This window comes from Alosa sapidissima, chromosome 4 (assembly GCF_018492685.1).
Source record: "Alosa sapidissima isolate fAloSap1 chromosome 4, fAloSap1.pri, whole genome shotgun sequence".
NCBI lineage: Eukaryota > Metazoa > Chordata > Actinopteri > Clupeiformes > Clupeidae > Alosa > Alosa sapidissima.
The window spans coordinates 32,042,982-32,055,481 of record NC_055960.1 but is presented as its reverse complement, the minus strand read 5'-3'; the positions used below and the strand labels follow the sequence as shown (position 1 = coordinate 32,055,481).

The following is a 12,500-nucleotide window of genomic DNA, read 5'->3' as shown; positions in this document are numbered from 1 at the left end:
TCCTTGCTTTAATTAGAGATGTAATACGAATACATACTTTATCACCAAGGCAACTCAAAGTTGAAAATTTAAATAAAGGTTTTGCTGTCACAGTTACATTACCATAGCTGTAGAACAGTACTCCGTTTCAATCGATTTTGTACTATAAGTCCTGCCTGACCAGTTAGGAGACAATAAACTCAACTCAGCTCCTGTTTCCACACAAGAGAAAGGACTCCTGCAAACGTTTCTTGGTGTTTTATGCCCCCAACATTATCTTCAAGGCAGCGCTGCCTGGAAGGCACTAGGGTTAGGCATGGGTTAAGGTTAGGGTTGGGGTTGGAGTTAGGTTTAGGATCAGGTGCCTTTAAGTCAGCGGTGGCAGCGCTGCCTGGAAGATGACGTTGGGGGCATAAAACACCATCGAGCCCTGCAAACACTAGTTGTCCTCCACAGCTGTGACTGCTCCACCCATGCCACCTCTCCTTGTGTACTACTAGGCCTTGTACTTGTGCAGAATACAGTACTTGCCCCTAAGACAGGGGATCAAGGTAAGGTTGTCTGGTCTGTAGCAAGAAAATCAGAATCCTGCCACAGAATATTGTGATGGTTTTAGTTACTGTCTAGTTATTTTAGATGTATTTACATTTCTTTCTCTTCCCGTATACAATAATCATCCTCATGGTAGTAGGAGTATTATTACAATGGATTTGTTCACAGGTAAAGGTGTAGTCAGCTTTTGTAATGAACAGTTAATATGTACCATAGCTCTCCTCATATTTTGCCAGGTGTGAGTATGTTTTAGTGTATGTTAGCCTATAAAGTACATCTGTGGTGTCTGTGATGGCCTCAGGCTTTGGTATAAAGAGGAGACTTTATGTGGCTCTCTTCATTTTGAACCAGTCAGTTGGAAGGAGGGTTCCAGTTAATCAAGACAAGGATCTGCTTGTTGGTGTGTGTGTGTGTGTGTGTGTGTGTGTGTGTGTGACAGAGAGATTGTGTGTTCATTTGGCTTACTTTCACAATGGCTAATTTCCACCATAATCACTATGCAAGACCAGGCTTCTCCATTTTCATCCCAGCTGTATCCTTTTCCCACTAATGTATTTTTGAATCCTTCACAATGTTCTGGGTGATTTGGAATTGGCAGGTGTAATTCATTTAAAGACGAAACAGTCAAACATTTAATCGTCAACAGATTACTCGATTACATACCCACCTAATGAGTTGTGAGAGCCACATGAAGGCTCTTTAGGTGTAGGAAAAGAGAGAGGCATGTTAAACACAGATATCTCCCAGGCCCATTGGCAGCCACCTCATTTGGTTGTGTTTTTGAGCCAGTCCACGGTTTCGCATGTGGTCTCTTATATTTCTTTGTTATATTCCGAACATTTAATAACCAAAGAGATTAGGAGCGGATGATTAGTGGCCTGAAAATCGCGCGCTGACACAGACGGAGCGGCTCGGTAATCTAGTTCTTTTTGTGCCGGTCCGCACTCAATCCTTCGCTCAAACACAGCATTAATCCTCAAACAATTTTTTTTTTTTTTTTAATTCTTTTTTTTTTCCTCTCTCTTTCTCTTTTCTCGTTCAAAGACCATAATGAAGAAACCAATTTTCACATTGTTGCCGTTTTCCTTTTTAGGGAGCGCTGAGCTGCTCAGCCGCCACAAAACAGATAATAAGAGAAAAGCACACAAACAACAGATTAAGTTGGCATACTAAAAGAGAAGGCTTGTTTTTCACAAAGAGGAAGAGGAAAAAAAGTCACTTTCAAATTAAGAGAGTGTAACTGCATCTCTTGTGTGCATCATCTTGAATATGTCTGTGCATGTGTGTATATGTGTGTGCAATGCATGTATATCTGTACTGTGTGTATGTAAGGTAGGCGTGTGCGGTACATGTGTAGGTGTGCGTAGGTGTGAGTGTGAACGCGAGTGCCTGGCTAATGGTCCTTCTGTGTGTATGTCTGTGTGTGTGTGTGTGTGTGTGTGTGTCTTAATAAAACACGATTTGTCTCCTCGAATGTTGAGAGGCAGTGGCCTGTGTTCTAAATCTGTATTGCAAATGCGTGTGCTGTGAGTTTGGTGAATGTGCTCTCCATTGTGTTCCCCCTCTTTATTCTCCTCTAAAACATAAGGCCCTTTTTAATTCAAACTCACTCAGGCATCTCACACCGCAGTACAAAGCAGAGGCTTTTATTAAAAGTGTGAGTGCTCACGCGATTGTGTCGTGTGTGTGTGTGTGTGTGTGTGTGTGTGTGTGTGTGTGTGTGTGTGTGCTTTCGTTTGTCGGAAAGTCTCCTTATGCACACAAACCTCAATCGCACACACAGGCAACCTCACAAACAAAGTGGTGTGCAGTCACACGTAGGTACACACACTCACACACACACACACACACACACACACACACACACACACACACACACACACACACAGACTGAGGAGTGGGTAACTGGTTGCGCCCTGGAGCGCTCGCAAAATGCTGGCGCTTCTCCAACTGGAGCTGGCACCATGCCGAGACCCACACTCCATCCACTCTCTCCGTATCGCACCCGCCAGCCACCAGCTCGCCTGCCACACCGCACCACTGCCCATCAGATAGCCGCCCGGGCCGAGAGAGAGAGAGAAAGAGACAGAGAAACAGAGAGAGAGACAGAGAAACAGAGAGAGAGAGAGAGAGAGAGAAACAGCCATGCGTCCCTCAGCACCTAATCACTAGAGTGCAGTGGTCCTCTCCTCAATCTGAGGTGTACAGGTATCACTTTACTGGAGCAGTGCCCCCGGAATACAGTAGCTTTAATAGATTTTTGAGTTTGGTGTTGATAGATCGAGGTTTACAGTATGCATTTCACACATGATCTTATTCAGAACTACATCAGCATCTGTTTTAATATAAGGGCTTTTATCATGTCCATGCAGATATCTACTGTACCGGCTGTCCACGAGAACTACACTACTGATGGTAGCATGCTAGCGCAGTACAATGGAGGTCAGGATGTGTATGACTGCCATGGTGTTGTTGTCAGGCAGTTTGCGGGTGATGTCAACACAGCCTGCTACCGTTTATTTTCACTTCCCCTTGTGCTTTAAAGGTGCAGTCGGGGATTTTACAGGATTTCAAGCCCATAACATTTTTTGTCACATTCAGCAATCATCTCCTCAAGGCCGCTAGCTGTCCATTCCGTGAGTAGACTGTAAAAAAAAAACCTTCGGTCGCTATAGGCAGCCCAGGCTCCGAAAACTGGAAACAAACAAAATAGGGTCAGCCTGTCCCCAAACCAAAACTAAACTCTGCGTGGAGTTTCTCTGGGAATGCTGAAGGGAGGGGTGAGATACCTCTCTGGTGTGTTTTGTTTGGTCCTTGGTTAAAATATAATGTATGTTTTTTTTGCTGATGTCTGCTAATGAATGTAAACATAAACACAAGCAAATGCTACTTCCTGCGAAATCCCTGAGTACACCTTTAATCGAAGGCTTCGTCCCTTAAGCCCCCCAATCCTCCTTCTTTCTCTCTTTCTCTCCCCCCCCTCCCTCCCTCTCTCTCTCTCTCTCTCTCTCTCTCTCTCTCTCTCTCTCTCGCTCTTTATTGGTCTGACTGACACACGGCACTTCTGGTCTCCACACTGCGGCAGAGCCGTGGAGGGGGGTTGGGGTTGGCGGAGTCGAGTCGTCGTGCTCCAATGGCCAGTGACCAGTGGTTGGCCAGGCTTCTCTTAACGAGCTCTCGGCCTGATCTAGAGGGCGCACAGGCTCCGGCTAACGAGCTCCAGGGCTCTCCGCATGACTTCGGTCTGAGGGCGTCGGCTGGCTCCAGTCGCAGCTGAGGCCGGGCTGCCGGGGGTGTCGCTGGGGGAGGGCAGAGGAGGTGCGTCGGCAGAGGGGTGCGGGCGGTGGGGTGCGGGCAGAGGAGGTACGTGCGGTAGGGGTGTGTGGGGTAGGCGTGTGGGTGTGTGGGGTAGGGGTGTGTGGGGTAGGGGTGCGTGGGGTAGGGGTGCGTGTGGTAGGTGTGTGTGTGTGTGTGTGTGGGGTGGTCAATAGGGTTTGGTGAGGCAACTTTGTGACACCTCTGCAGTAGCAGTGAGATGTTCCAAACGTCTGCAACAGCAGCATTATGCTACCACTGTCCCCGGGCTTCAGAGCGATGGTGTCTCTGTCTTGCGCTCCTGCTCTAACTGAAATGCATTTAGCCATTACTTCAGCTCAGCCCAATCTCTCTCCCTGTGTCTCAATCTGTCACCCCCCCCCCCCCCCCCCCCCCCTCCTTTTGCTGCCATAAGCTAATTTACATCACTTTGTTTCAATCCCCCCCCCCCCCCTTCCTTTTGCTGCCATAAGCTAATTTACATCACTTTGTTTCAATCGCATTCCTTTATCTCTCTGTCCTCTCATCTTTCTCTCTCTCTGTCTCTCTCTCTCTCATTCTCTTTCTGTGGGAGTGTGTGACGGTGGATCTCGTTCGCGGCGGCTCCCGTTTGAATGCTCTTTCTCGGCGCCTCGCTTTCCTAAAGGGTATCGCCGCGTCCCCTCTGACCCGCCTCACCGCCACCGCGCTGGCACGTCTCCCGCCCTGCTTCCGGAAGGTTCCGGCGCCGCGGCCGCCCGTCTCCGCGTGTCTGTCCCCTGCCCTGGCAGTGGCATTGTCATTGTCATGCTTATAGGCCACGCTGACGGCAGGCCAAGAGGAAAATGTCAGGTGGACAGAGCAAGTGAAAAGCCTTTTGTCATCCTCTTCTCTCTCTCGCCATCCTCCCCCCCCCCCCAAACCCCCCCCCCCCCCCCCCCCCCCCGCCCACACCGCAGGGGGTCAGATTCCGCTACTTTTAGCAGGATGCAGAGTTGACTTTGGCAGCGACTCTGTTTTGTTCTGTTTTGAACTGCAAAAAATAAATAATAACATTGTCTTTTGGCTGTTGCCATGGTTTCGGCAAAACAGCAGGCCAGTGAGGACAGCGCAGTGGTTAAAGCGCGACTGCTCATGTGCAGGAGGGCAGGGCACAAGCTGAGAGGAAGAAGTGAAAGTTGAATGGAGTTCTCAAAAAGAACAACTCCAGTTAGCAGGAAAGAACCGCTCGTTTGGTTACTGTGATAGAGACTGGACACTCAGCAGATAGTGACCCCTGAAAGCTCTCTCAGTGGCAAGGCGTCTGGCCATCTCTTTATAGCCATGTTTGTGATGGTCTTCTGAGCCATTCCTCACCTGTGTAATGAAGGGTGCAGTAGCACTGATATTACCTTATCATCTGTGCAAGGGAAAAGGCTTGAGTAGACAAAAGATGAAGGAAACTTCACAGCCCTGTTTTCAACGTTTTTCAGATTAAATGTCCTGTTTGCCCAATTTAATTTGTCCACTGTCTATGTCCCTCTGTCCTCACTGACTTGGCACTGGCTTTCTCATTATCTCACTCACTCTTTTTTGGCACGTGTTCACCCATTCAGCTGGCATAGTGTACTTTCACTAAGTCAGAAATTCACTCTTGCTCATTCAAACTTTGTTCTTTCACGCACTAGGCCTTGGTCCCTTACCACACACACACACACACACACACAGAGCTGCTCCTGAAGGTCCTGAAGTAATGCTGTCGACACAGAGCAAGTGTGTCAACCACACACTTCTACAAAGCACAGTGTTTCAGACAGATGCCTTTCAGCCTGCAGTTGTTGCTCTGTAGGCTGTTATCTGTCAGTAATGACTCACTCTCTCTCTCTTCTCTCTCCCTCTTTCTCTCTCCCTCCCTCTCTCTCCCTCTCTCTCTCCCTCTCTCTCTCTCTCTCTCTCTTCTTTCTCTCTTCTTTCTCTCTCCCCCTCTCTCTCTCTTCTCCCCCTCTTTCTCTCTCCCTCCCTCTCTCTCCCCCTCTCTCTCTCTCTCTCTCTCTCTCTCTCTCTATCTCTCTCTGTGTCTGGGTCCCTCAGTCTCTCCCCACTGTGTGCAGGGCTGTGTGTGCTGCATGAGGGCAGTTGAGCTCAGCACTTAAAGACGGCGTTTAGCTCTCCTCTCCTGTCCTGTATTGCGCTGCCGTGTCCCTGACTCCTGTCCCACAGCAGAGGAGAGCACAGACATCTCACACAAATAATCACTCACTCTCTCTATCCTCATGACACCAACAACCTCCCCTTCCAACACACACACACATATCAGCATAAATACACACACGCATACACATATCAGCATAAATACACACACACACACACCTATACTCATATGCCAGTGTGTAGGTTCACAGATCTCGGGTTTTCCAAACAATGGCAAAAGAGAATGACAGCGAAACAAAGAGAGGTATTTCAGGTAGAAAAAAAAGAACAGAGGGGGTATGGAAGCATTAGTACATTTATTCAAATGGCGATGCATTCTGCAATTGGCAATTCAATGTGTAATTTAGTCTCAGTTTGAAAATATATTGTGCAATATGTAATTCAATATCCAGCATGGCAATGCAATCCTCAGTTCAGTTTCTATTAAATTACATTTCCTATTGCCGTGTTTTTTGCTCTCTTAATTGAAATGGCAACTCATTTTGCAATTGGATATTCAATGTGCAACTTGGTCTTGTGCTACGCTACACAGATGTCGGTGCAGTCTTTGAAGACTGTGAGGATAGTTACTTAATGTGATGTGAGCACCTGGCCACTGGTGCCATGGTCACTCCTGAGGAAACTCTGTCATCATTACTGAGGAGAGAGACGAGATAATTAAAGACATCTCTCATTCAGAGAAGACCAGTGCAACCGTGCAGGGGAAGGACAATGATTGGAGCACAAGACCACACACACACAAAATACACAGATATGAACATGCATACACACTCATACACATTTTTGTACACACAGGAATACGAACACACAGACACACACATCTATACATACAAGCAATTGAATGTCTAGCCAGACACTGAACTTGCACATGCACTTCTCTCTCTTTCACACACACACACACACACCACACACACACACACTCCCACTCACTAGTGGCATCACCCTGTCAGGTGTGTGAGCGCTCCATCAGTGTCGGGGACGTAATGCGGCATCATTAGGCGGCAGGGCAGAGAGGGGGCCAGGGTGGACGCCTGACATGTCATTACGGGACATGCTGAATTGATAATGCAATAAAGCCCGGGCCCCCGTCACCACACCCCACCCCCACCTCACCGCCCCACCCAACACCCCACCCCACCGCAGGCCGACCTTCTAGCCGCTGACGGAGCGCTGACCGCTACCCTGCATCCATACATCAGCCCAGGTCACAGCGTGGCCATGCTGGAGGAGGGGGGGGGGGGTCCTCATCTCACTCTCCCTCTCTCTACTTTTCCCCCTCTCCCTCTCTCTACTTCCCCCTCTCCCTCTCTCTACTTCTCCCTCTCCTTCTCTCTATTCTTCCTCTTTCTCACTGTCACTCGCTCTCTCACTCACTGTCACTCGCTCGGTCACAGTCACTGTCTGATGGTGTCGTTCTCGCGGTCATCTTATTATCTGTTTCTTCATCTCCTGTCATCTGATTGTTGTTGTTGTTGTTATTATTGACTGTTTCTCTCTTCCCGTGACTCTGTGCTCCTCATCTCCTCTCCAGTGGCTGTGCTCTTCTCTCCTCCTCCTTCTCCTCTTCCTTCTTCTCCTCCTCCTCCTCCTCTTCATTCTCCTTCGTCTCATGCTGATATTCATCCCACTCTATTCTCACTTCCTGTTTTTCTCCTCCCTATCTTCCCTTCTTCCCCACCTCTCCCTGGCCCCAGTCCCAACCTCTCCCTCCCTCCCTCTCCGTCTCCCTCTTCTCCTCTAACTCACCTCTACCAATCTGAGGCTCATCCCTCCTTCTCACGCTGCGAGGGAATCACACTAATGTACTCAGCGCCTTCCAGGGGAGTTTGCAGCGAAATGAAATCACTTAGTTAATGGAAGTTCTTTAATGAGGCCGTCCTCTTTGGGGTGGCAGGGTGGTATAAAAAGGAGGGTTGTGTGTGTGTGTATGTGTGTCTGTGTGTCTGAAAAATGGAGCGTGTGTGTGTGTGAGAGAGAGAGACAGAGAGCGAGTGAATAAATGTATAAGGAGTGTTTGAGAGTCAAGTATTTCAGCTCGTATATGAGTGTCATTTTTTACTGTATCTATCAAAGGTGTGAGTAGCTAGCGCTAGCGGAGGTGTGAGACCGAGGTAATGTTCCAGTCCACATGCCCGTGTCCATTATGAGCACCATGTCATCTCTCTCTCTCTCCCTCTCTCTCTCTTTCTCAGAACACAATGGTGAACCACGGATGAGGAAGAGGACTCGGAGGAGGAAGACCAACGCCCATCTCTTCACTCTCTCCACTATGGCCCAGACTCAAAACTCCAGATACCACTTAAACTCCTGTGTGTGTGTGTGTGTGTCTGCATTGTAAACACACTGCTGCTGTCGTTGTGAAGGAGCACCTTGACGCAGGCAGTCGTTGGCACCTCTCTTATTTCATGTTTATTTTATCCACTTTAAGCTGCTGTCATTTTGGTGTCGCACAGATATGCTAATTTTTTTTTTTAAATAAGCACAGTGCCAGCTTCTGACAAGTACAAGTGCGCTACCAGCTTGAGTAATCAGCCTCTGTGTTTACACTGCAGGTGTACGTGTGTGTGTATATGCATATCTGAGTGTGTGTGGATCTGTGAGACTGTATCCATACATACCCATATTTGTGTGTGTGTGTGTGGTTTGACTTGACTGTGTTGAAGTGAAGTGTGTTATCACGACTAGCCATCTGCCTTCATCTTGAGGCTTTTTTTGTTTCTGGGCAAGGAGCCTCTGTGGTTGTTGGCTCGAGTGTTTTCACGAATAAAATAAAGAATCCGTCCAGCAGAAATCAGCATTGCACCTTTTTTCTTTGAAGTGTGGTGACGGAACCTCCCCAAGGCATGCTGTGTGTGTGTGTGTGTGTGTGTGTGTCAGCATGTGTGTGTCAGCGTGTGTGTGTATGTGTGTGTGTGTCGGTGCAAAAGAAGCATGTTAAAAGAGATCGAACGGGCAGGTGCCAGCTGAATTGGTTGCATGTGATGAGTACAAGAAAGTCAAATAGATTCCTGGTTGAAAGTGTTGAACAGCATGCATACGAAAGATACACAAACACACACAAATATATCCAATGATGGTTTTTGTGTGGTGAGTGGTTAAGAGTATTTTCAACTATATCCTACTTGTCCACACATGCTTTCACATGTAAAACCGTATCTCCAGTCTCTAGAAGGCACTTTTGTGTCTGGAACCAGAGCAGCTCTCCAACACATTGAGGCTGTGTGTGTGAAGAGGTGGATTTGGACTTGGGCACAGTATGCATATAGTGTAATTGCTAACCATGCCCCAGCATGGAACTCAAAAATTGCATCAATGACTACTCCAAATGGTATACATTTGAATTCATTTGAGAATATTGGGGTTAGTAACAGGTCTTTTATTTATCGAGTAAAAAAGTGGAGTTAGACCTGACCTTTCCTATAATAAGCAGCAGAATTGAGAAGGTAGGCTATAGGAGGAGAAACAAAACCATGTTCTCAGCACACTAAACTATATGACATGACATTCAAACGTTATCAACAACTTGCATTGTGGAGTAAAAATAATTTCTGATTGATGTCTGATGTTTATTTTGCGCGCTATCAGAACTAACTTGTTAGTTAGACTTTGTTTAGTCTCTAGAGTAGCATGTGCTGTTATGGTAAGAAAAGAGGTTCTCACCAGAGATTCTAGAACCCCTTGCCTCAACCATGCTCTAGATTGACTAGTTCCGTGTGAGTGCAGGCCAGTGGAGGGGGGAAGGGAGGGGGGGGCACATGGTATAGGTGAATTAAAAATGCTGTGCACTCACACAGCTATCATACGGAGTCGAGCAAGATGGCTCTGTCCTTTTTTTTCTTTCTCTCTTCACTGCGCTTCCCTCAGGCAATTATCTCTTGACTCCTAACAAGCAGATATAGGCTGCCTCCATATTGCCTTTTCCCCCTCTTCCCTCTCTACTCTCCTCCTTTTCCCATCTTTACTCTCTCTCTCTTCCTCTCGTTTTCTCTCTCCCTCAATCACTCAGTCGCTCGTTCAGCTGCCCTTTTCATCCCTGGACTCAAAAGGCCGCTGGCCGATTAAATGACGGGGGGGGGCTGACCAAGTGTATTCTTGCGTCCAGTGCTGTACCAACTGCAAGCCTTGTGATGTGAGAGAGAGGTAGTTCACTAGCATGCTCTTTCTACCATGTAAAGGTGTGCGTAGCATGGCTGTGTGAGCTAAAGGAGTTTGTTAGCATGCAGGTGGAAGTGCATCTAACTCCAGTCATCCAGGTATCCCCCTCTCAGTTTCCATGGTAGCGGTAGCCATCAGCGATGTGCAGGTTCTCTGGCCTTCTCTTCTGACCTCTGCATTGTTCCTCCCGACAGTCTTTCTGTTCTGTCCATTCTAGCACTCGTCTTTTCGCTCTACTGCTCTGTTCATTCCACCACTGTGCTTTGTATTACCTGGCCTGTCCACCCACCTCACTCACTGCCAGTTGAATCAGTACCATCTAATATAGTGCAATAACAGGACTACATTTCAAGGCACTTCACAGAGCCCAGCTTTAACTTGAATGTGAACTTGAGCCTGAGCCCACTAGAGCACGCCGCCCTAAGACCTGTGTGGATATGGAATGTGTCCCCTCTGTCAATTTCTCCGTATGGCACCTTTGCCAAACCTTAAGTAACATTTCAAACAGATCCAAGCACACTACAGTCAACCAGAGCCAGCCTCTGATTCAGACTTCGTTTCCCTTTGGGCCTCCATTTGAAATCCTTCAATTCCGGCCAGTGAAGTCTGCCCAACAACATTTATATAGCCTAGCTCTTCTTCTGGTATACATAGTGCTTTTAAGTGAGAGGGGGATGTTCCAGTCACACACTCTCACTCTCACTCTTGTGCACTGTATTAGTCATATAGACATTTTGCATGCTATGATTAAAAACAAACTCCTCTTGAAGAAAGAGCCAGGTCTTCCACCCAAGCAACAGTCTGCATAGCTGCCTGAAGCCTGTGTCTGTGATTCACTACATAGCTGCTTTAAACACGGCACCTTAGTCTCCCTTGAAAGGCCAATAACCATGACTTCAACTCCAGTGTGTATCTGGAGCATGTTGTCTGAAACTCACTGTTCACTGTAGTTATTATTATTATTTATTTATTTATTCCAATTTTGAACATGGCACCTTGGTCTCCATTGCCAAGCCAGTAACCATGACAAACCATAGGGAGTGGGGTGAGAATACAACGCCAGCCGCTCCTACCACAGCCTGTCCAGGTCTGTCCTCCTGCAGGCTTCAAGGACACTTGTGGTCCCCTGTATACTATTCAGAGCGTGAGAGAAACATAAAAGCTCCTTTACTTTTCAGCTCCTTCCGAATCATTATTTCAATTATCTCAGAAAAAACTACAATAGCACACACACACACACTGCTACATACATCTCTCTTTTTCTCTCTCTCTATCTCTCTCTCTCTGTGTTTCTCTCTCTTTCTAACGGATTGAATGCACAAGGAGCAGAAGACGGTGGTCACTGAGTGCTGGTTGCCGTGGCAACGGCGAGGCGGCTGATTGGTGTGGACAGCTTGAAGGTAGCAGGTCAGAAAATGGGATCTTTCTCTCTCAATGTGTCTGTATTGATCTCCCGTCGTCGCAAATTGCCGCAGCTGTGTGTGTACTTGTGTTGTGTGTGTGTGTGTGTGTGTCAGTTGAACATGAGTATAAATGTTTTCCATGACGAGAATCTGTACTTCAGATGTATTGCACAGAGCAACATCCAGTATCCGATTAGTCTGTTTGAGACTCCATCATTCAAATCCAATATTTACGAGTAGCAGTGTCTGTGCAGTCAGGGCAGCTCTGGGTGTAGCATGACACACTCTGTAGTGTTAACTGAGCTTGAGGAATAATGTGCTTATTTTCCTCATTAACTCCAGCTAATGCAGATTGATTGTAGCGACATAGATGAGGGAATCCAATTAAACTGATTTGATCGCCGAGACTGTAATGCAACAACCAATAATGTTTGTGTATTGATTTGGTGATGGTGGCGGAGTTGGCTGACAGAGATGATGAGTGGGAGACGAAACTGAACAGAGTGCTTGATCCCAACGCTGGCACATCTCCTGGTTAACCTCATCCCAGCTGTGCTTGATCCCAACGCTGGCACATCTCCTGGTTAACCTCATCCCAGCTGTGCTTGATCCCAACGCTGGCACATCTCCTGGTTAACCTCATCCCAGCTGTGCTTGATCCCAACACTGGCACATCTCCTGGTTAACCTCATCCCAGCTGTGCTTGATCCCAACGCTGGCCCATCTCCTGGTTAACCTCATCCCAGCTGTGCTTGATCCCAACGCTGGCACATCTCCTGGTTAACCTCATCCCAGCTGTGCTTGATCCCAACGCTGGCACATCTCCTGGTTAACCTCATCCCAGCAGGGTCACGGCGACGGTTCACCTTTGCGCCCAGAGCCTCATCTCCTGGTTAACTTCATCCTAATATTCAACGAGACTCTGAA

General features: G+C 47.5%; 1 protein-coding gene across 4 annotated transcripts in view; it reads left to right on the top strand.

Moving 5' to 3' along the window:
• Positions 1 to 12,500, top strand: part of LOC121707297 (MICOS complex subunit mic25a-like) — a 55,701-nt gene that overhangs the window by 33,465 nt on the left and 9,736 nt on the right. For 2 of the 4 annotated variants that reach the window (XM_042089765.1, XM_042089764.1), the window contains one exon: positions 8,208 to 8,806. In XM_042089765.1, the coding sequence (XP_041945699.1) occupies positions 8,208 to 8,231 (24 nt within the window). In that variant the 3' untranslated portion in view covers positions 8,232 to 8,806. Of the gene's footprint in view, positions 1 to 8,207; positions 8,807 to 12,500 lie in introns of those variants that run through there. The other 2 variants (XR_006031287.1, XR_006031286.1) reach the window with 2 other exon arrangements.